This window comes from Anopheles arabiensis, chromosome 3 (assembly GCF_016920715.1).
Source record: "Anopheles arabiensis isolate DONGOLA chromosome 3, AaraD3, whole genome shotgun sequence".
NCBI classification, from domain to species: domain Eukaryota; kingdom Metazoa; phylum Arthropoda; class Insecta; order Diptera; family Culicidae; genus Anopheles; species Anopheles arabiensis.
This window is the reverse complement of record NC_053518.1, coordinates 13,723,687-13,748,678: the sequence shown is the minus strand read 5'-3', so window position 1 is coordinate 13,748,678 and position 24,992 is coordinate 13,723,687. Positions and strand designations below refer to the sequence as shown.

At 43.1% G+C, this 24,992-nt stretch overlaps 2 protein-coding genes across 9 annotated transcripts in view; one reads left to right on the top strand and one right to left on the bottom strand.

The window, feature by feature from the left end:
* LOC120899626 (probable G-protein coupled receptor CG31760) overlaps nucleotides 1-24,992 on the top strand; it is a 74,655-nt gene that overhangs the window by 24,243 nt on the left and 25,420 nt on the right. For all 8 annotated transcript variants that reach the window (XM_040305689.1, XM_040305690.1, XM_040305685.1 and 5 more), the window contains 5 exons: nucleotides 13,875-14,171; nucleotides 21,173-21,359; nucleotides 22,303-22,501; nucleotides 22,583-22,747; nucleotides 22,825-23,424. In XM_040305689.1, the coding sequence (XP_040161623.1) occupies nucleotides 13,893-14,171; nucleotides 21,173-21,359; nucleotides 22,303-22,501; nucleotides 22,583-22,747; nucleotides 22,825-23,424 (1,430 nt within the window). In that variant the 5' untranslated portion in view covers nucleotides 13,875-13,892. The remainder of the gene's footprint in view (nucleotides 1-13,874; nucleotides 14,172-21,172; nucleotides 21,360-22,302; nucleotides 22,502-22,582; nucleotides 22,748-22,824; nucleotides 23,425-24,992) is intronic.
* Nucleotides 4,167-4,994, bottom strand: LOC120899629. The gene is made up of 3 exons (XM_040305695.1): nucleotides 4,824-4,994; nucleotides 4,620-4,709; nucleotides 4,167-4,520 (listed from the first exon to the last, which is right to left on the bottom strand). Exons 1-3 carry the CDS (start codon nucleotides 4,896-4,898, stop codon nucleotides 4,440-4,442), a joined length of 246 nt encoding a protein of 81 aa, XP_040161629.1. The 5' UTR covers nucleotides 4,899-4,994; the 3' UTR covers nucleotides 4,167-4,439.

The following is a 24,992-nucleotide window of genomic DNA, read 5'->3' as shown; positions in this document are numbered from 1 at the left end:
GCGCACGTTTACAGTCTAGGCCTGCCACAAGTCTGTCAGGATGTCACACTTACGATCGGGTATGAGCAGATTTGCGATATCAATTTGAGGTTTACCTCCGCGGGCCACACCGTTTTCTCGTAGTAAAATTATCAAACGAAAGTATTAACGCCACGAAATAGACTAATGTTGACTCAAAAAGGATCACCGTTGCTCTAGCAAATGGAACCAAGAGGAACTTTATGAAGTTGATAGAGTTTAAATTGTATAATCTTTTGTCACTAGTTTTGTAAGGCCCACTGATTTTACAACAATTAATTGACTGAAGACTGAAGAACTGAAGGCGGAAGAACTGAAGGCTGAAGACTTAAGGTGAAACGCTGAAGATGTTGCCTAAGCAACGATCCAAAGCAGAATGGTTCTTTATTGTGACACTTCATACGATCGCACAGTTGACATTATTATGGTCATAATCCGTTCGAATAATTTGACATTATGGTCATGTCAGAGGTCAAATTTGACGGATTTAACAGTTTTTTTGTTTATTTTTTTCGCTTTGGTAAGGAGCTTCAAAATTGGTTCATATCTTAGTGTCAATAGTAATCAATGGATACTAGAAATTCTCATGCCTTCATGACATGTTTTATATTCAATTTTAAGAATTTCATGAAATAATCCATTGGACTGTCACAAAGATATTCCTTTAATTCTAATACTATCTTTATTCTTGCTAGCTATTTGAACAAGTAAAGTTCCTTTCTCCTGGAAGCAATTACTTCGCTTAAGAAGATTTTTCCCCCCATAATCCAAAGTATGTCAAACCACCCAGAAAACCTGTCCCTCTTCGATCCACTTCAGAAAACCGATTCCTGGCAAATTATTACGAGCGCTACCGAATGCGATTCAAGGATGAGATCTGTCTTCAAGCGATGCTGCATTAATATCCAAGGTCTCGCAAACAACTGACCGGAAATGTCCCCGCGTTCCAGCGCAGACGGAACGGACAAAAAAAGCATTTCTTCTATCCGTTCTCTACAGCGATTGTGTTTGCATCCGATTCCATCCTTCCTTCGCCGTATTGTTTTGTTGCTACCAGAAGAGGGAAGTTTTTCATCCTCCCTCGCTCTCTCTCCAAGTGGCTCGATGTTTCTCGATTATTGCTGACGCGTCACGTTCCTTTCGCTTCGTTTCGGGCGCTTCTTGCTGTCCGACTTTTACGGATGGTCAGTGATCCGTCGGGTATGCGAAAGGTTCCCAACGCCCAACAGCAAACAGAGCGATAGTCGATAAAAGCAAACTAGACGAGAGCGATTTGGCAACACACCCGCATCTTTGCACAGTCGAGACTTCGATTGATGATAGCGAACCAGACGATCTGCAAAACGACCTCCCCCAAGTGAATAGCGCTCTGATAGCATAGCCCATATGCTATATTCTTGCTTGCCCTTTTCTGGGAAGGGACGTTTTACCATTTCAAGTATTATTGTGATACTACGGGTTGGTTGCTCTTTTTCGCTACGTCTTGCCGGGGGGAGGGGTGCCGGAAAGAAGGGAGGAAAAGTTTCCTTTTTCCAATAATGCCACACTCAGGCTCATCCTTTACTCGCGTGGCTTACAAGAACGAAACTGTTTGTGTTGCTCTCACATACATCCCATCGTGCGGAAAAGTGACGACTCTTGACCGTTTGTACGAGAAAGAGGAGGTGTGCAATATTGCTTTTGCAGAGCTTTTTTTTTTGGTGCGATCCATAAGATGCTGCCTTCCTCTCGCCAGTAGCTCAATGGCTCAATGACAAAACATTCCCATCCCGAAGTGGCAATTATGCAATCGTTCGTTCGCTCACTCGTTCTTTTGTCCACCACCATGGTCCGCTCTGCATCATCCTGTCCTCTGCGGTGCTTCGGCAGCACATTTGAAGGTGCACACAACTTGTTCAACTGCAAGGAAAAGCCTCTCAGCTCAGGCCAAGAGTCCGTCTGTCGGTTCTTTTACGGCGGGGAAACACTTTTGGCGCATCCTCACCTTCCAAAGCATCTGCTTCGCAGTGGTACACCAAACGGCTCTATACAATGTAGCACCGCCAGCAGACCACCAGATTCGCTACCACTTCTGTTTGGGGCACGAGGAAAACAAAGGGGTTGGGTGAAATCTCTAATCCTCAGCTCACCGACACCAAGGACAGACAAAGTGGGGGGACGAAGAAGCAAAAAAAGGCAAAAAAGAGTCCTCTCCAGATCCCATCCACTGAAGCACCATCATCTGGGGGGAATAGATTTTCCGCGTTAATGAACTTTTCATTCCGCAAAATACGACGAATGGCGGTGATGATGGCGATGATGACGATGAGCATGATGAGGAGCATGTTCATAAATGACCTTTCAAGTGCTAGCGCTCGCGTTTTTTTCGTCTTCGCGCGCCGCGTGTCCCTTCGCAAGCGCAATTTATGTTTTCAATGTTGCTCGTTCGTTGTCGCCTAACACGCTGTACATTGCTGAAATCCGTTTCGCTTGTCTGATTTTCTTTTCGTTTTTCTTCTTCCTATTCCAACTCCCACTTTTCCGCAACTCGCTCGTCTCTGTCGTGCGTCTGCCGAAAGATTTCCCTACTTTCAAGAGCGATTAGCCCTCAATTAGCTTTAAAGCGAGAAGATTAAGTGAATCAGCCTCGATCGGCTCGAGAAGACGAATTTTGGCGCGGGGCTGGGTAAATGAAAAGTTTGCGCTTCACAAGATATACCGGTGGATACGGGGGAGCGGTGGCGGTGCTGCGCTGCGAAGGCACAACCTTCTAATATCTCTTTCTCGTACTTTTTTACTTTTGGTAAGGGGAAAGGAGGATGGTTTTTTCGACTGTGTGTGCTACAGCGAGCGCTTAAGCCGGTTTGGTGTGACATTCATTTAACAGGGTGTACACCGTATTTTATGTCAAATAGTAAAAAGTTTGAATGACGTACGAGCGGGTAATTAAATTTGTGAACTCTTTATGTACATAAAGCAATAGGCTTTCAGACACTAGGTTGGAAGATTGGAAACTGAAGGGCTAATAACAAAACAACGCTAAACTGTACCCATAGACATTAACATCTTAAAACTCGCGTTAAACGTAAAAAGCACTAGCCAAGATTACTTTTTATGTCTTTTATTTTAAAACTGTTTCAACTGTGTTGCACTTATTTATAAATTCGGACTGACTGCAAATCAAGCATTTTACTAAATTGATTACATTTGTTTAATCAAACCAATTAAAAACGTTTGGTAATGGGTTAATAGACTAATTGGATTTATCTGTAAAGATCCATTATTCAGAACTTTCAAAGACTCGTTAAAATATCTGTTTTAAATTAACAAAGACGATTTCATACAAAACCAATATTTCAGGTAGTAAGAAAGCATAATTTTGCTTATTATGTAGCCTATGCATTAAATGCATTTTACAGCATTTGTAGCATTAAAAATGAGATGCAAATTCCATGTATTATAAACGAAATCGTAGTCGATTTTTCTATCAAAAAAATGATTATTATGAAGTAACATCACAAGACAGTCTGATGTGCCGTAAATCAAAAACCAGATAGATATGTTTTGCTATTCATCATCACAAAAGTATTGTCAATGGTTATGTATCCTTCATAATTCTGACATTTAAAGAAATCACAGTTGCTCCGATGGGAAAAACCAGTCGCCGAAGTATTTAATCTTGATGGAGAATAAAACTTTACTCGTAACGTTTTGCAATGTTCTCTCTTTCTCTCTCTCACTCTCTCTCTCTCTCTCACTCTTTCGCTTCCTTTCTTTCTGTCTTTATTTCTCATTATTTCTCTCATTCCTACTACTGCTGCTATTGCTGCTCACTCGTTCGCTTTTTGACATTTGCAGTGAGTTATGTCACAAGCTGGGAGTTGGTAAATTACTTCCATGAATGCAACAATTCGACCCTTTGATGATTGAAACTTGCGGTAAAGGTCAATCATTGATAGATTACCTTTACCAGAAGCGAAGGTTGATGAGCAGCAATCTCCTTCGCATAAACCTTCATTAATATTTCAGCAGCCAAAGTTACACAGCAGGAGAAAGACATGAAAGTGGCTCTGGGAATTCACTTCCATTAAGGACTAATCAACATAAGCAACGGAATTAGTAAGGAAAATATTGAAAAGGATTTATTTTATTTACGAATAACACAAGCATTGATTTCTGTTGTAAATTTTCCTTCCGTTTATTTTACTATAAAAGTTCGCTTAAATGTTTGAGTCATTTCAGCTGCATGTTTCATTTGACCAACGTCTGGCACTGATTAAACCGCTTGAGTAATGCAACCGCTTATCTCGTAAACTGCACCGCACTGCATTAATTAGACAAGACAAATCCTGACCATCATTTCAAATGCATCCGCGCTCGCACAACACCCTGCACAAGACGCACCGGCGGTCCTGCCGATGATGGTTCCAGCAGAGCTCCACTCACAAGAAACATTCTGTAATAACGCCGTCTGAACAGCGGCCAAACTTTCGCTTGCAGTCCTCACAGCTATTGATGGTCGTCTGCAAAAGATGAACGTCCAGCCATGTTTACTTCCCGTTGCGTTCCTTTGCAAAAGCACTCAACCGAGCAGCAAATGAAAGAAGAGAAAAAAAGCTCACCTGTCCGTCGCACGAAACGCCCTTCCGGTTGAGATAGCCGTAGCCACAGTAGCGTGCCCCGATGCTTTTACATCTCGCACAAGTCGGCGCCTATTTAGAAAAGAGGAATTATACAAACGGAAGTATGATTGCAATGTGTGCGTTAGAGAATGTAGGGGGGGGGGGATTCCTATCTACGGTTGCATGTTCTGCTGCAATACTCACGTAAGCAAACACCATTGCATCCGCAACGGCTGCCGTGCACAACAGCACTGCCAGAAGAATGCACACCTGCTTCATGTTTGCTACACTTTAGGCACTTGTGACAGCGTTCAGCTCTGGATCGCACTGAATCGAATCAACCCCGGCAGCACACTGACGAGCATCCGAACCGGTCGGAGACTTTTTATACTCCGCATTTATCTCACCGCGCACCTTGCCATTCTCCAGCGAGCCGAGGGGATTCACACCGAGATGGGAAGTTTTATCTTGCGTTGGCCGGCGGTTATTGACGGTACCCAAACGGGGATTTTTATGCGCAATTCGAAAAGAAAAGAAAGTGTTGCACGCGTATGTGAGCCTTGAAATGAGTCTAAAGAAGACGGCAATAGAGGTGTAGGTTTTCGTTTTCTTTATTAAATTGCATGCTTTGTTCCATATGTTTCATGATTATGTTTCGATTGCGAGTAATCATGCTAAAGCACAACATATCCATGTTTAAACTTAAATCTCGGATGATATATTATTAAAAATATTTTCATCTTAACAGTTGAAATGCTTCAATCAAATCTAGACTGTTCAAGAAGAAAGGTTTATCAGTATGAGGTTTGATAATGTTTATACAATAATCAATGACATACATCTTACAGTCTGCAATCAGATCCGGGTTCTCACAGTGTAGTTACTTCTACCGGATATACATGTCAACAAATCTCTTCATTACACCTTGAGTCAGAAATCGTTTTGCAACAATTGATTAGCAATCCTCCTGTATTGTTGACTACCGAGTCCAAAGATTAGATTAAGTTCAATGATATGTTGGTTGATTCATTCTCAAAGAGCCAAAATGTCTGGGGGAACCTACTTTTACACGCTAAAGATTGCTGTTTGAATAGCCCAATCGCCGTTGATAACGAGCAGGGAGATAAAGTAGGATATACTTTTATGTTCAATTTATCACTATGTGTCTATATTCTATCTCAAAAACATTGATGAAACGTGTGTTTTTATTCATTACTCAGTACATAAGCTTGAAATTTAACATCGCGAAACGTGCATCTTGATCCAATGTGTATCGAAGTGATAGCTAATAATCGTAAAAGTTTCATCAAATAAATTTTAAAGTAAGATAGAAGGTGTCAATCTATCTTACTGCTCATTCAAAATGCAGTATTAGCAATTCTATCTTCTAAGCACGGTCATCAGTTTAGGAAAACAATAATTGAAGCACTGTTAACATGAGTTAACATGTTAACATCTCCACGAATACGATCAAATGATATATTCAATAACTTAAACTAACTGAATACATGGTTGATCGTGAAATCAATAAAATTTGTGCTTCATATGCTTTAAATCTTGATCTCATTGGGGCCGATTACCTGGGGATTATTCCTAACTAAACTTTGCACAACTTAATTATTCACAAAAATGTCTTTAAAAGATGCAGCTCACGAACTCTTCAAGGGTTTCTTCCAATTATGAAAACTCGCACGAGTTAGTCCCTTGACATAGCTGCCATACACTGCTTTATTTTATTATGAGTGAACCCAATTAGTCCCATTAGACCAATTGCAAAGGTTATTAGTGGCTTAGGCTTAGGTAGGCTTACGATTCTTGTGCCAGGTAAGAAGAAGATTAAAACAGTTTATATCATCCCCTATTTCTAGCAAGCTCTCCATTCCTCTCTTATTTCAACTTTTCCCCTTCTATTAACATGAAACGATGTCCATGGATACGCTTCTCAGTAGTTAAATCAATTCATCGTACGCATAATACAATTCTGAGTGCTTAGTTTGGCATAGTTTGACTAAACTTTAGAGCGAGATAAGCATCTGTGCTTTCAATTTTAATAATGCAATACCTTCAGAGCTTTTCAGCAGTACGTCGATAATCCAATTTCTGACATTGCTTCGCTATGGTTAAAGTTTTATTTTCGGTCTCCTAAATAAATAAATACCAATTCCACTTAATTTCACCGGATAATTCCTTTGCATTCCTTTACAAACATGTGTCTCCTTTTCTACGGTTGGTTTATGAACATATTTTAACGTTCTAAATGAGGCGTGAGTGGATGCGAAGAAAATAAACAACATTTTCAGATGACCTCAACAATACCCAGAACTCTGATTCCTGATTTAGAGTTTAAATCATTGCTAAATTCTGGAAGGAAATGCTTTGTATAAGCTCCAACTTGTACGGTCACGTCGAAGCTACTTTGTTATAGCCAGGTTGAGCTAACTTTTCCGTTAACAATTCAGATGAATTTAACGTTAATCAATATCATTTCAAACTTGTTCTTTTGTTGTTGTATTATTCGTGACAGTACAATGCTTTTTTTATCGTTCAGGACAGTCATGCTTACCGTTCTATCATGTATTACGTTTCAAACACCTCACTTGTGGTGCCAAATTCCTGTTAAATGTTTCATTTCTCGAACAAAGCAAAATGCTTTGTACACTCGACACCTGTCGCGTTACCAAAGCAAACTAGCGACGATTACGTGCTCATCACAAACCGTACACGTGCGCAGATATGATCCAATCAATTCGATTCCAATATCATCATCTTTCGTCGTCACGTAAGAATGGCACTGATTCGAACGAGAATCGTACCGGTGTGAGTGTTTTCCCCAACACGATGATATTAATTTCTCTACGCTGCAGGTGCTGCTGCGCAACGTATGCCATCCGTTGCCATTGCCGATCGCCATGGTTTGGCTTCACGTTTCACGAACCGTATGACCTCTGTGGTTAATTTATTGCGTCTCAGGCACATTTAACAGGGTTTAAAACACATAATTCCCACGAGTTCTATCAGAGGGTAAGCATTTGATGCTGCTTTTTAAAGCTTCCCTAACAGTCCCTGCTTGTGACTGGTTCTTCCAATTTGCATGATTACTTAAAGGCACTTCGGTTTACGTTCGCCGACCACAAAAGATGCCTTTGTCAGCAATTCCTCTTCCCCTTTTTTCCCAACCCCCTGGGGAGCCCCCTACTCGTACGATGTCTGGTGGCAAACAATTATTTTCATATCAACGCTCACCAAACGGCTACAGCTTCCCAATTTACTATCCGCCATCTTGCCATTCGGTGTGCGCCCAAACCCAAAGCTCACCCCGTATCCGTCAACGAACATCATCAATGCGCATTGTGTCAACGTTTCGTTTCCACCACAGACAGAGTCCCGCAGGCAGGCTGAGCCGGATGAGTGACGACGGGCACGTGGACAGCTCCGTCCGACCGTGGGGCACCCCCATCATCAGTTACGGGGCCGTTATACAACCGTTCCGTGGCACGCAACCTAGATCTCCCGGGGGCCATCCATTTGCACAAACCATCCTTTCGCCGTACCATTCACGACGGTCTTTGGCTGCCGTCCGAGACGAATGGTTCGAGAACGATAAATAAACTGACATTAAGCGACCTAAGAGAGAGAGGCTACAGCAGTGGTTCTATGGCCCCACACGCCACACAGAACACCATTATCCATTGGCGCAGGATCTTGTGTCAAACGGTCAGCTGACATGCTAGAGAGGGAAAGAGAGAGAGTCAGAGAGAGAGAGATTGGGAGGGAGCGAATGAATATGGCTATAAATTTCCTTCTTGGAACTCTCGCGTGCGCCCGTCACGCTATCGATGGCCGTTGGAGAAAAGTGTTTTCCCTTTTGCCTCCACTTTGTTGACCTCTTGACGGATTGTGTGTGTGTGTGTGTGTGTGCTTAGAGAGTGGAGAGTGGAAAGCACCCGTCACGGTGTAATGCTTTATCGCCATCGGGTGGTTTACTGAGGGGATGCAATTAATATATCCAAAGAAAGACAGAAAAAAACGTTTCGTGAGCCGAAGTGAACCCCATTTTTCTGCGTAATAACTTCCGTGAACAAGCGTTTTATTGGTAATGTTTATCTTAAAGCTCTCATTTGGGATACATCGATTAGCGTAAGTTGTATGTATTGGCCACTTTGTGTGCGATTGATTTAAATTTCTATTGTGACTCCTCAGTACACTCGAAGTAATCTTCGGTGAATGAGCGACATTTTTGGTGTAAACAGTTTTTGCAAACATTAATTCCCTGATGCACAACGCATGACAGCATCCATACTTACAAAGACAGGAATACGCGGTTGGGCCTCAATAAATCCGACCGAATTGTGGGTCTCATCGAGGAACCGGAGCTGACACGTGTGGATGTGCGAAGGATTGTGCTAGGACAATCCTTTGTCCAAAATGGGCCTTTGAGCCAATCAAAATGTGGGCCTTTGAAGAGATCTTATACTAGAAGGAGATCTAGTATAAGATCTCTTCAAAGGCCCACATTTGTTCTGTTGAATTGGGGTGGTAACGAATTTAAAGAATAAATAACAAATAACAAGGCCGGTCTCGTGGTACAGTCTAGTGATGTGCTCTTTGGAGCGCACCCACGATTCCGATCCGACTCCGGCTATTGTTAGTCCGATTCCGACTGGAGCAAAATCCGAACCACTAGATCCGCACGGTGTCGGAGTCGTCTGGAGTTTTTTGGAGTCATCCGGAGTCGCCTGGTGTCGACTGGCGTCAGAGTCATTCGGAGTCAACAGGAGCCATCCGGTGCAATGTGCAAGGCATTTCATTTCGTTGTGTTTTTTCTCTTTGCACGTGCACGTGCACTTCGTATACAGGCATTTGTTTCCAACCAATCGATACCGGACGACTCTGGACGACTCCGACTTCGAACGACTCTGGACGACTCCGGATGACTCCGCCACCCAACGACTCCGGCCAACTCCGGACGACTCCGAACGACTTCGGACGACTTCGGATGACTCCGACCCCGAACGATTCGGGCCAACTCTAGGCGACTCTGAACGACTCCAGACGATTCGAAATCTAGATAATGCTGGGCAGACCTACCTTCTGGAGTCGGCTTTGATATTTGCCAACTTTACCCAACACTATTACAGTCTTCAACTCGCTCTTAAAGCATTTAACAACATGTCCGTCACGGATTGAAGCCTCGTAAAGACCGTGTCCCCCATACGTAGGACAAACTATCCTGCTATGGATAACCCATCAGTAGCTGATTGCCAAGCTCATTAGTGTTAAAGTCAGACGAAGACCGACACTAATGGTTGACCCTGAAGACCGCCAGGAGGCTGTTATGCCGCAGAAGAATGAGAAGAAGAAGAACGAACATATTCTGAATCACAATTAAAACTATGGTTTATTAGTAACGACGCACAGTCCCGGATTTCCTAGTATATGGAAACCGCCACGCTGTCTACAGGCGTTACCGTTCACAATGACCTGCAAAGAAAGTCACACGTACATGCATTTAGGCGAGAAATGTTAATCGTGTAGTTCAACTTACCTCGTCACTACACTGGAAGTAATATTGGGCGAATGAGCGACATTTTTGGTGCAAACAGTTTTTACAGAAAATGGTCTGTTTAAGAAATAATATTACATGAAAGGTGAATTAATATTCACTGATGCACAACGCATGACAGCATCCATACTTACAACGACAGGAATTCTCGCTTGAGCCTCAATGAACCCGACCATAACCATGGCCAAAAGCACGGAGAACAATATTGTTTGTCGCATTGTCGAACTGGAGCTAATGTGAATGGACCTGCGAAAGATTGTACTGCTACTGCTATCTTATTTTGGTAAGCCATTTGCGTGTTCAAAACGTAAGAAACATTTCAACACTGTTTGTTCAGATTGATCCGAGTTTATTTTTCGTGCGTCAGTTGATTACCCAGCTGGCTGTTGTGTATTATGTTTTTTGAAAGGTTTTTTAAACGAAATTTTACACGTGCAGCCTAACATTTGATTAGATCCAATTAAGAAATATCGACGGAAGAGGGATTAAAAGAAACGGGCAATTGAACCGGGCACCAGAATGGACAAGGGTTATGCGTGTAGGTTGCAACGGTATAAAACTAGACCAGCACTTGCTATCAGCGGCTTATTGATTTACCCAAAGCAGGATATGTTGCATGACCTACGTATTTGAGGCTCAGTATATATGGGTGATTTTATTTGAATAGTATTTTGGAGTATAATTTATTACCGCCATCAGTGATACTACTTTCTAGAAAAGTGTTCTACCGTGCATGCAGTTTCGTTTTGTTTACTCAAGTGAAGTACGCAGCCGCACGATACTGATTACTTTGACAGAATTGTAGTTACGTGGTCTTTGTGCATAGCCTGGAGCATGCGAAATAATATTGAATAAATGCTTGGCTGCATCAATTTCATACGCTACACTTTGCTGACGACATCCAGTAGACCCAGTAGATGCCGCCTGGTCTCATAAATTGGACGCTGATCGAGCGTAAGGTTTAAAAACAGCTAATGTTGTGATTGTTTTTGTCAAACAACACTCAATACGCACGATTCTACAGGTAGACAACACAATTTGATATCCACTAATGGGGTCCTTTCCGTTTTAAGTTTGTAGGCTAAAATTTCAGCCTGTCAACTGTTTGCATTGTTTAGCAGTTTTCGTGCAGCTATCTAAGTGGGTATAATATACAGGTGGGCTTATTCCAAGGTGTATGAATTTAGAAGGCTGATTTTTATGACTTTTGCTTCTTAATGAAGATTTTAAGAGTGTTTTATATATTCGTCAAACCTCCAGAAAGTTTGTTTGAACAAAAACTTTCACCCATCCTGTCAAAAAGTGATATTCAAATTTGGTTATAAAAAACATGCTATGAGACCACCTGGACTACATACACTTTGATTTTGGATTCCATCACCTGATCACTTTAATGCACCTTGGGATAAATGTAAACACCATCTTGTTTGGACATTTTTCTAGCAGGTACTCGAATCTAATTCAGGCTTTGAGGCTAGAATAATCTAGACTGGAAATTGCAGGCTAGTTTTATGTGGGGTTTTGTATGGAGTTTTTACATGATTTCAGCCTCCAACTGTCAAACTCCATACAAAAAACTGACTAGAATCGTGAAGGGCCCCAATGTTGTGATTGTTTTTATCAAACTACGCTCAATACACTAGGACCGTGTGTAGGACCGACCAGGTAGACAAAAAAATTTGATATACACTAATGTCTCTATCATGCAATGATGGAGTACGCAAATCTAAGATAACATGCGGTACTGATATGGTACTTGAGATCCTCAGAGTGATGCACAATGTAGCCGAGACTGTTGTACGAGACTCATCTCATTTGCACAGATACTTAATGATAGTAGTAGCCCTGTGGGCTTTTAAACCTTCTTGTCGTTGGTTATTACAATCAGACATATCTCATTAATTAATTAATAAATGATTGCATGAAATGGTTTGGTTAGAACAGGTGGTAATATTGGTGATTATTCAGAGTTTGGCAAAACACTGTGTCATACAGTTTCACCATAATTATTCTGTTAGTGTGTTACACATTTAATGAAGGAGCCAATCTTTTTTATATTTTCACATGCATGTGATTCTCTCCTTGTTGTTTTATTCTATATTCTCATGATATAAGACAAACCATGCGACATTGTACTCATATCCTAAAGTACGAGAAAAAACATATCCTATTTAATTATGTTCTGGCTCAAAATTGTTCCACGGAATAATTGCGCTAGGAAAGCTTCACATTACAAACCCTTCCAACTGGTTGCCCCGGCTCTCGGCGGTAACCGTACACGCCGTACATGAAATAACAAAATCATGAAAATAATTAAAGCAAACCTCTGCCATCTTGCCATATTTAGTTTCCTTCCCAATCCGTAAAAGCGTTCCGACCCTTACGGCACGAGAATCCCGCCAGATTGGCACGTTCTCGAACAACACGACACGGGTGCAGCGAGTGTCACGTCCATTACTACACACCTACCTGAAGCATGGAAGTGTGACAACAATTTTGTACCACAGGCGAGAAGAAGAGCAACACTTTCCCCACAACCATTTTATCACGTTTCTCTGCAAAGCTCTACCTTTTCGACTGCGCAAGCATTGCGGCCGTGTCCGTGTTCGACACACGACCACCTCGCGCTTGCACGTTCCCGCGGCCAACCGGGCCAATCATTGGAACCATCAATCTGCGCCGCCACCTCGTGGAAAGCGGTGGAAAGAAAATTTAATTTATTTTCCACACTGATTAGAACACAGCGCAGAATGGTTCGCTTTTCACACCGCACGCTCTTCACACCATTGTGGTGTGCGTGGGCTTCTTTTTTCTCGTGCTGGAAAAATCTCGCTGTGAAGTGAAAACGTTATCAATACTCTGGCTGTAGACGTTCCCGTTGCGAAAACGCACGGGAATGTACAGTCCCGGTCACCTTGAGTTAGAGGTTTTGTCTTTATTTTACTGCCATTGCCATTACTTAGCACTGTCCTCCCCGGACTGGTAGAACGGAGCGGATGGGCCACGTGTGTGTGTAGCGATGGATAATAACATGAACCGTCAGCCTGAATGGGCCCAGCCAGGCCAGTGGTGCTAATCGCTCTGGCATTCAGCTACCCACGCTCCGGACGATGAAAGGCGGCGGTTCAGGCTTAATGAAACGGAAGTAAAATGTTCTGTTCGCATTCTTTTGACGTGTATTTATTCTTTCGCCACTGCGTTTATGCCGGTCCAGGTTCCACCGAGTCTGGTTTGCGATTGGGAAAAATAACGATTCAAGGTTGTGGTTTTAATCGGAAAATGATGAAAAAAAAACCATTCTCCCACATTTTATAGCATCGATTTTTTGCTGCCCCATTTGTACAAATATTGAATCCATTTCAGTGTGTATTCAACATCGGGTGCAGCAAACCGGTCTGCTTGGTAAAGCGATATTGGCCATCGTTTTTTTTTTTGCTTATTTGTTTTAAGTTTCAAAACTCCTCTTGCACACCAATCCCCATCCCTGTTACAGCTACCCACTACTAAACTCTAGGAGCAGGAAAACCAACCCAGTAACAGGAGAGGAAAAACACACTTCGCTACTAGCTACCGATAAATTCTATTACACACAAAACCATTAGTGGAGCAAAATTTCATTCGCAATGTTTGTGTTTTATTTTCGCATCTCTTTCTCACTCTCTCACTCTCTCTCTTTCTCCCTTATCCGGCAGGTCCCATGACTCATCGCGATGCATAAAATTGCGTTATGGCCCTGGTTAGCCATAGCCTGGAGATGGAGAACCGTCATTATATTGAATTTGTTAGCACAAAGCTGGTGCGCCGGCTCTGTCCCGTCAAGTGGTTTAAAAACAAGCGATGGAAGTAGCATCGGCAGCGGTGGCATCGGGATCGGCGATGAAGGTGCCGGTGCGGCCGCCAGTATGCCCAATCTGCTCGAGCAGGACGGAATGTTTGGGCCAGCGACGACGACCATCTACACCGAGCGTCACACCATCACACCGACGGAGGTAAGCCCCCATCACACCACCATCATTACCATCATCGACAGCGCCGGCATCATCGTCAGCACCATCAATCATAGAGCTCGTGTCCTTGGGGTGGGTGAGGAATGTGTTTTGCCCCACCGGGGTTGGATGGAGAGGAGGAAACGCCCACTACTTCCGCCTCGGAGCAGTTAGATTAGGATAACTAAATTATGCTCGAACGCATCAACTTTGCTATCGATCATGGCAGCTGGTGCAACAGATTTTCCCTTTCCTTCCTTTTTTTGTATGCACATCTTTGTGTAGCACGACTGTGTAACTAGCCAAATAGGAAAAGGTCGTATCAGGAAACGGGAGTTTCGCAAAAACGCGGAGCACAGAATTATTTCACTTCTTAAGTTGGTTTCACTCCATCCCCCTATTTGCGTCCCTGCAAAACGTGCTGCTGCCAGTGAAATAACGTGCCTTTTACTGCACCCGTACGAAGGCTGGGCGGTGCAAAAGCGGCGTGATGCTTCGCACGTTGGAAACCGTAGCTTTTATTTAATTAAATGTTTCATTCAATTAACAGTTCGTGGAAAAGCGTGTCTAGCGTTTGGGTCTTCCTCTTTCTTTAGGGGATGTTTCTTAACGTTCAAATTTGCTTACCAGCAGGCCAGGCTTTGAGGTGCTAAAGGTCGTTACAGGGCGTCGTTTTCGTAGAGCAAAAGAGAAAAGGATTGTTTTTTTTTTTAATTTCTTCTTATAATTTCATCTTGAAGAAAGTTATCCAGTGCTGCACACAAAATTAAACAACTTCCCTGAAACATGATATCGAAGAACTACAACACCTTCCTTTTATTCAAATGGAGGTGCCTAGTAGCTGGTAGGAAAAATAAATAAATACAAAGCAAATATTTCACTCAAACACTGTTGCAGCCTAGATTTTATATGATATTTTTGTTAATTTTGTATTTTTTTAATTGCATTGGTATTATCAACTTTAATAGTTGCTGCTGTAATTGCTGTAGCCACATGTTTCATAGTTGACTGATCAATCACATTTATATGTGACCTTTTTACCAGGTTTTCTCACAATATACATAGCACATTGATCGGCAAAGTAAGGCTCGCGAACTGCATGCGGCTCTTTGCTGTCGACTGTCACAAAGTGACGTTCAAATTTGGCTATAAAAACATGCTATGAGACCACCTGGACTACATACACTTTGATTCTATATTGATAACCAACACCTGATCTCTTTAACGCACCTTAGAATAAATGTAAACAATACCTTGTTTTGCCATTTTTCGGGCAGGTACTCGAATCTAATTCTAGCTTTGAGGCTTGAGAAATCTAGACTGAAAATTGCAGGCTAGTTTTGTGTGTGTGGTTTTGTATGGCGTGTTTACATGATTTCAGTCACCAACTGTCAAAATTCATAGAAAAAAGCTGACTAGAATCGTGAAGGGCCCCAATGTTGGTCATCAAAAGTGTACTAAAATTCCTGACTCGCTAGTGTAATTTCGTTTTTCACTCGCTCATCTGTCGGCGGCTGGTGGAAGCTTTTTTTGGTCATCGAGTGAATGACCGTGCCGGAACTCAAATTGAAATAGTTTTTTTCACCGTTTTTTTTATGCAAAAATGACTGAAATACTTGCACAACATATGTATCTATCAATTACAAAGCTTATCCAGTCCAGTTTGAGTAAAAAAACATATATTCCGAAGCTTTTCCAAATTGTTTGACAAAATGATCAGCCGCCGCCAGATGCGCTAGTGAAAATGGAATTTACGCTAGCGACTACGAACAATCTACCCCGGCCTTAACATTCCATTCAGCTTTCCAAGTTGGACTATTTTTGCATTAGTTGGCAAAGAGAAAATAAAGCTGAGCGAGTCCCAGAAAGGTTCTTCTGGAATGAAGTTACACCTACCTTTTATATAAGTGTGGTTGAAGTGTGAGTGCTTCTTATGCGTTTCGCATACCATTAAATAGTACTTTGCAAATAAATTACATACAACAGCAAAGGTTAATCAGCGATTTGACTTGGTGTGCATGACATACAAGCAAAACGTTTTTAATATTACATGTTTCAAGTCTTCTGAATTCCATTAGCGAGCAATGCACAATGGGATTCAGAATAGGAAATTACCTATTCCAATGATCATTTACATGAAGAAGCTTTGATCTTAAACGATTACTGCATTTGGATATTGCATTATGGAAATTCCATAATTTATATACAAACTCCTATATTGTTTATTTGCCAAACATCTACCAGTAACTTCTCACACCATGTTTCTAGTTGATTTAAAGCTATTATTAAACAACGCACGGCAGTCACTTGATTTACACTCAGCTTTAAGATCCAATGCAATAAAAGAGTATTTTATTTTCTATCTTTGGTTCTGATACCGTCGTATTCAGCTGCCATGAACCATGAATGCGTTTTCTTGTATTTGTTTTACTTTCCACAACTCATTTGCTGATAATGAGTAAATTTGACACACTGTGGCACAATAATTACGTACGATTAGCTCGCGTTCCCAGAACGCTCAAGTCAGTAAAACACTTCTCCTTTCGAATGCTCACCCATTAACCACCAAGTAGCACCAAGTTATCACCAAGTACCGGTACAAATGCCTTTCCTCTTTTGCTTTTCTTTTCGACGAACTCCATATGGAAGCATTTCCAAAAACGTCGTCCCAACACACCTGCACAAAGCGTAACTTCCGAGTCAGAGCAATTCGTAATTAAACATGCCATAATCGTTCTACCCAGCGCGCAGCGTCAGGTAAATGCGATTAAATATGCAGCAGCGAGCAGCGGCAATAGATTGTGCTTCATAAATAAATTTCATCCCGAAAAATCCGCGACAGCGGGGACAGCGGGGACAGCGTTTTCAAGTAATTCGCAGAAGCAAAAGACAGCGGAAAAGCCCTCCAGCTTTTCCTTTTTCCCTTGCAACGAGAGCAGGGAGGCAGTTTAATGTGCGTAATGACATGCGTGCCCTGGCTGCTGTCGGATTTTAATAGAAGGTCGTGCAAATTTTGCGATGCGCATTTCGCCATGGACCAAAGCGCGCGCTCGTGCAATATTTAAAGAAAGTCGTAAAGCAACAGTACTGCCCTGCAATGCTCACATGTGGATGGCATAAAGATGTGAGGGTATTTTTAAAAAAAAAAGGAAAAAACGGTCCCATCAAATACATTCACCATCCTCGAAAAAGAAGTTCGCTTCCGGCGGGGTTTAGCACAGTCGAGTTTAAGTAAAAGCCCGGTATTTGCACAGGCACAGACCGCGGCAAAACGGGGGAATTGGCTGCATTAAATATTCAAACCCCAGCCCCGTCAAGCCAGCCAGTCAAAGCCGAATGATGTGAGGTTAAGCGGACTCCTCTTTTGCGCCGGCACAATCGAGCGACCGACAGACCGACATCATGCGAATCCTTACCCCAATTGCTCTGCCTCCTCTACCACCAACCGAACAGAAAAAAATGTGTCTTTTCCACACGCCACACGCTTGCCAGCTTCGCCAGACGGCACGGAAAATCGTTTCCGTTTTGGTGAAAACGGCTTCAAACGGCATCCTTTTCTTATTTAGCGCTCAAAGCCACTTAAATACCCTGTGTCACAAATACACACATGCATACACACACACATACATACACACGTACGGAAATTAGCTTCCTATCCTGTGCCTGCGCCTTCTGTGTACTCAAACCGGGCATACGATAAGCGTTTACGCTTTCAGAACGGGGACATTGCGCCCCTTGTTTCGGTCCTTCCGCCCCTACACACTCTGCACCTCTTCACACGCACACACACACACAAACACACATACTGTGATCACGATCGTTAACCGCATCCGTCCTGGTGCCGCACTGGAAGGCAAAATCTCGTCAGAGCCAATTTCTGCACAATCTCGTGCTTTATTAGCACAGCGTGTATTCTCTTCTCCATCCAAACTATCAAAGTGTAGTTGTGTGTGTGGGTGAGTGTGCGTGGAATTGTGTTAAAAAACAAGGAAAGTAAAAAGAAGAAAAGGATGCTAATCGATAGACGTTGTCTTGTCCGTCCCGTGTCCTCGTGTTGTGAAAGCGCTCTTGTGCTGTGGAACCGGGAAGAAAGATAACAACAAAACTGTGGCCCTCATTTCCCCGGTGTCCACCGGTGTAGCCGCCTCGTGCCAACCAAAGAACTCGATTAATATTTCATTCGACACGTTGATTAGTTTCTCTGCGCATCGTCGAAAGTGTGCCACACACACTCTCATGGAAGGAAGATGAGAAAATCAGCATTCCCACGGGGCATTTCAATAAACGTGCCTCCCGGGAAGAGCAGCAAAAGGCGCCAAGCGAATCACCATTCAAAAGGGAAAAAGGCGAGAAAAGGGGTTTTGTGTGCTGTCCCTTATGTTTTTTTTTCATTTCGTGCTTTCTTTGACTCTTTCCTCCCTCTTTCCCGGTGAATAAATCAAGCCGTGCTTTTGATGGCGGCTAAAGAAGTCGCTAAATCTCGGTCGGCGGCGTTTGTGGGTGCATCGCGAGGGTTGGTGGGCAGGGGGTAGATTCCTATAAAGGTAAAAAGAGAGCTTTCCCTTCTCTCCATCCGTACGGCCCTGTTTTTTTTTTTTTTTTTCGGGATGGAGTGAAGTCACTGAAGCACATGGTATGCTGGAATGCCTGCAAGCAGCTTGTTGGCATTTCGAGCCCCTCTTTCTCGATGATGAGTGAACTAGGTACTCGTCCGGGTACGTTGATGGTTGATCAGAAAACCGTCACACTTGTAGGCATGGTGATAGCAGGGCGCAGCAAGAAGCGAGAAAGAAGAAAATGTCGCATCGCTCAACCTGCTCAATCCATCAGCCGGGATAGCCTCGATGTGTCGCTTCACTCCCGCTTCACACACTAGGAATCAAACCAGAGCAGATCGCTTTGGGGTTTCGGTGATGAATAAACAACTCACCAAACCGCTGCTTCCTACTCTACCCTGTTCGCTTTCGGTTTGTGACAGAATGAATGAAAGGAAGGAAGGAATGGTGCCTTCTGGTGGAGCCTTCCAGATTGTGCTACCACTTTTGATTCACATCATCTGCGGTCAACACGGCTTAGACTTCTTAATCTCTGCTATATTTTAAAGTGCCTTCGTTGGTATCATTTAATAAAGGGTGTTCCGTGCAAAATTTGCTTGCTAGTTGAAATTAATTTAAAAAACAGCACATATTCAATGACAAAATTCAACAAACTTGTGGAGCTTTTTTGGTCACATTTATGAGCTTCAGTCATTTTTTTCAGAAAAGCAACAAAACTAAAGATGATACTTCTTGGTAAAGCCTATAGGCCGGGGGACACTGTCCGTACTTGCTAGTGTAATTTTGATTTTCACTAGCGCATCTGGCGGCTGCTGGTGTAAGCTTTTTTGGTCATCGAGGGAACGGTCATGCCGGATATCAAAATTAAGTAGTTTTTCCATCGTTTTTAGTCATAAAAAATGGATGCAATGCGTGCAAGACATGTGCATATACCATTTACAAAACATTTCTCGTCCGATGTAAGTAAAAAAACATGAAAAAATAACATATTTTCTGAAGCGGCTCCAAATTGTTTGGAAAAATGCTTCGGTCAGCCGCCACCAGGTGCGCTAGTGAAAATCTAAATTACACTAGCGACTAAGGATAATGTAGCCCGGCCTTTATGTTCCCAAACAAGTTTCATGCGACCAAAATAAGAGCTTGATTTTGACAAAAACTGTAGGTAGATAACATATTTTGCTAACAAATATGAAATAAAATTACAAGATACAACTGCTTTCAGCTCAGGAGCATTTTTAAAGTGCATGTTGTAGAATAAACGAGTATAGTAAAAATATTTGTTGGGTCTTCCTGGGCCTCAAATTGAAACCAAAATATTATAATCATGTTTCAATTTCCGAAGTATCAGTATTTTGTATAGCAGCTTTTGTTTAAAATGAATTGTAAAATGTAGAATGGTTAAATAATAAATTAATTTGAAATATTAACTAATTAAATCATTAACTAATATTAAATTAAATAGTTCAATTTAATCAAATAAGCTGCAAGTATAAAATTTTGCTAAACAGTCTATTTTAAACTACTTGTTGTAACTTTAAAAGTTTCAAACCATCTGAAACTATTATTTAGTGCACAAAACAGAATGCAATAAAAAAAATGAATCTTTGTGCCTATCGTGAACCATCTTTTGTACGGGAACACCCTGTAGTATTTAGTAATGCAGAAGCTGAAGCAAAAAAATGCTAAGGACCCGAGCCCAACAAAGGATGAAAACAATCACTCACCTCCTGGTGTGTCTGGTCATCCTATACAGACAACCTGCCATCCTGTCATGACTGTCATGCCTGCCATGTCAACCATTTGGGAGAGGATTATTTATTTCAGGAAAATATTATCCCCAAACCCTGAGACACGTTCAAAAAGCAAGACACTCTTCAAAACAAATGCTTTACAAGTTTCGTTTTTGCCCTGCCAAAGTAAAGGTTATGAATTTTAAACTATCACCTTTTCATGGCTGCCACCCATGGCGTTCCTTTCGAACCGTTTGCGGTTATGCTTCAGCTTCAACCTATCTGCCTCTTTGGTTAGTGCAGCATCTCCGCTTTAACAGTCGGGGCAAAACTTCAAAATACAACCCTGCCGCGCTCGAAACGACGATAAAGTTTGTGAGGTAAACATAATCATGAAGAACAAACCGGTCATGGTCGTTTAAATACCACAGGGTCGTTTACTACAACGAAGACAGCCGGAGTCGTACCATCTCCCCCCTGGAAAGCTACATCATTTCGACCGTCAAACAATGGAGAGAAAATAGGATCAAATAAACCTTTCGAGGCAGAAAGAACGCCTTTTCGCGCTCGACCGCGTTCTGTAGCGCACACACCCGCGGATCTCGCTTCGTACGTCACTATCATCTCGTCACTAGTGCGCATTTGGGCCCGGTTGGCTCGTTTGTTTGCCTTTACCCTCTACTCTACTATTCTCTCCCCCCTTACCTATTTCTTTTAGGAAGCGATCGAAGACTCTCTGCAAACAATACACGACATCGCGACGGAAAACCTGGGCGCCCTCTGCCTGACGAAGCTCTACCGGCCGCTAAAGATAACGCTCAACCCGGAGCGCTACACCGGCGCTCGCCAGAAGGCGGATCTGGCCGCGGTCGTACTGCAGGACGTGGGTGTGTCACGCCACAACGGTAAGTACGGAGAGGTGGGAAATGTGCCGAGATGTGCACGATTAATAATTAACATCGACACACGCGCGCGGGCTAAGGAGGCGAAAGTTTTGCCCCGTTCCCGGTGGCACATTCGTTTGACGCAATCAGCAAACTTCCGTAGTTCATCACGCCCTTCCGACTCTCTTTTGCTACGCAGACTACCCCGGTTGGCAATGACGTCGAGAGTGGCAAGATTATGTGTTTCTGGGCACTGGGGTGGAAGAGAGGTCGTTTGGGTTCCTCGTAGGAACGGTGGCATGTGTCTAATGAGCTTCAGCAACAGAAACGAGCAGCCTTCCATCACTAATCACACTCGAGAAATCAATCTAATAACGCCGAAGATGTTTCTCCTGAAGCTGAAGTGATTGACTGGTTGGAAAATTGCCCCCACCGCTCCCGCTCCCACTCATCACTTACGAACGAATGCGCGAATGTGGCACCGGCGGCACTAGTATTGTTTGCCAATAATGATGTTGCTGATTGTGCCGCGCGGCACAAACAAACCTGTTGCGGTTGGGCGTCTAGAGCCACAGTAGGATTCAAGGGTTCGCTCCACGGAAGCCTCTCGGTGGCGTTACAATAATATGTTTCCACCAGTTTAGCACGAACAATTCCAATGCTGTGCTCTAGCCCTCTCAGCCTATAATCGCCTGTATCCTTGCACTAAGCAGGATATAATTGGTGCACAAAATTGCTAAGCACAATTAACTGACAAGCAATAGGACGTGATTGATAGGGCTGTCCAAGCGTGAGGTGGATGCTATTTCTATGATTTAATCTCTCTCCGATAAGCTTTGAATGGTATTACAACAGATTTTGTGCCAGCGTTAGTGCTACACACCACTGTGATTCCGATCGATTGTTTGTAAAACAAACGACCGCGCACGCTAACCCCTCCTGTTCTCTGTTCCCCCTGGCTCAGGTTTGCTGGACGCACTGGCGAAGGGTTTGCTGTCCGACGCGTACGTCACCAGTGCGCGGATTCTGTCGATCAACGTTACCGACGGTTTGCTCACCAACTCCGTCTGGTGGAACAAGGAACCGGGCGGTATGGGCACTCCGTTGCGTATCGAGGCGGAAGGTATAGCGATCGGCACCAAGCCCGACCCCAGCTATCCGTGGTAGGTAGAGTGAACTGTTGTTTCTTGCTTCCTGTGTGCTAACTCATCCTCCCTTCCTCCTCGATTGTTTTGCGCCTGAAGGTTTGAGGATGAAACGTCCTCGCCCGGTCTCAGGTCGCCCAAGTTTACACCGACCCCGCCGGACATTTCCTACAAAGGCTGGTGGACCTACCCGTACTACTCCTGCGGCCAGAAGAAGTGGATCCTCTCGTACAGCGTCGCCATCCCACCGATGGGCCGGCACGGGTAATTATTCTCTTCCGGCTGAATGCCGCTGGCGCAACCCACCATTGCTCGGTTTTTCCTCTGCTCCCCCTCCACAGCATTCGCGGTTTCCTAAGCATCGACATCGACATCAGCGATCTGCAGGTGAACCAGTGCAACAATCCGAACCGGTTCGAAATCCTCAGCTACAATCAGCACCTCCGCCAGTACTACCCGTTCGTGCGCAACCTCAAGCTCGGCGAGGACGAGCAGATGCGCCAGATCGAGGCGTTTCACGGTTCGCACAAGTGCCACGTGCACAGCATGCGGTGCGAGTACCGGCCGGTCGTGACGAGCGTCATCAGCCCCGCGTCGCTAACGGTCGGCCCGAACGGGACTGGGCCGCTGATGACGCTCGGCGGTAGCATCGTTAACGGTAGCGGTGGCCCGAGCGTGCTGCTGACCGGTGGCACCACCTTGCAGACGGTGGTGAATGGATGGACGCGCGGTGCGTACCAGTGCCGGTGCAAGGACGGGTTCTACTCGTTCCGCCATCCGGATGGGTTCAATGGCAGCATCATGGAGGTGGCGTACCAGGAGTACCGGGACAACATCAGCACGTACTACAAGGAGGTGTTTGTGTGTGTACGGTGTGCCCCCGGTTGTGCGACCTGCACCGGACCGGAACCCTGCCTGGCGAGCTACAATTGGGCTTTCAGGTGAGAGAAAAAAAAGAGGAAAGAGCTCGTAGGGTTTTTTTGTTATTCAGTACTCAGTGTTAAAGATAATTGACCGACAGACTCACACGCAAATTGCTCCTAATTCAGTGTTTTTTTATCCCATACTTCAAACCTATCTCATAAAAATACCTCAAACAGGTATAAAATTGAGAAAACTCATGTCTTGCCACATGCTGCGAGGTTCTGACCATTACCTTAGTCTGATTTCTACTTTGAATGTGCTGTTTCTTTTCGCTGTATTTGTATATTTTAATCATTTTCTGACTCTAACTCTAACACTATTTGAGTATGTAATATTCAGTCTGTTCCAGAGTAACGTGGTTCTTGACATACGCTGATTCGGAGGTACACGGTTTTCTAAATTTGACAGATCAAATGCCAAATCAATTCAATTTGCTTCAAGCATTGTCCGACGAATTTAGCAATTGTATTTTTGCTAAAAAAAATAAGCCGCTAAAAAGCCAGAAATAGGGTCCGTCGATATAATATACAAATGGATTTATCCCAAGGTTTATGAATTTAGAAGGCTGATTTTTATCGCTTCTGTTTCTGAATGAAAAAATTTTTAAAGTGTTTTGTGTACTCGTCAAGCCTCCAGAAAGCTTGTTTGAGCAAGTTTTCACCCGTTCTGTCAAAAAGTGATATTCAAATTTGGTTATAAAAACCATGCTATGAGACCACCTGGACTACATACACTTTGATTCTGGATTCCATCACCAGATCTCTTTAATGCACCTTGGAGTAAATGTAAACACCACCTTGTTTTGCCATTTTTTCGAGCACGTACTCGAATATAATTCTAGCTTTGAGGTTAGAATAATCTAGACTGAAAATTGCAGGCTAGTTTTGTGTGTGGTTTTGTATGGAGTGTTTACATGATTTCAGCCTCCGACTGTCAAACTCCATACAAAAAACATACTGGAATCATGAAGGGCCCCAATGTCAGAATTTCCTGCACGAATCGTATCAGATAAATGATAAAGTGTATAAAAGTAGTAAATGTAAATATAAAAGTATAAAAGTAGTAAATTGCGCGGATTCCTCAGGAACACATTGACCGCGTATCTCGGAAAAAGACTATTTTTTCCTACTGCTCTCAATCCCATCTATCAGATTTCATAGAAAGACGAAAATTCAGCTTAAAATTTCCTTTACTTAAGCAATACTATTTTACTTCGGCGTTGGATGTTTGTTTACTACGCTTAACACGTATTTAGTTGAACTCTACAAGCTTTACGCAGTAAAGAGTAACTGTTTGAAATTATCTTGTAGAACTTTTCGTAACATTGAAGAATTTTGCGACCTAGGATTTTACCGTCAAGCATTTTGCGACCAGGAATTTTGAGATTTTGCACCGCGTATCAGTACTTCAGTAGCAAATGGAAATGACACATACACTTTTTCTCAATATTATAATTAAATTTACAGTTCAGTTAAATCCAAACCCCCATAATTAAACTACGAAATGACGCTCAATTGAAACAGCTAACAAATCGATCGAAACTCATGCTCACACATCGCATTTATTCTCCAAACCCCGACCGCGA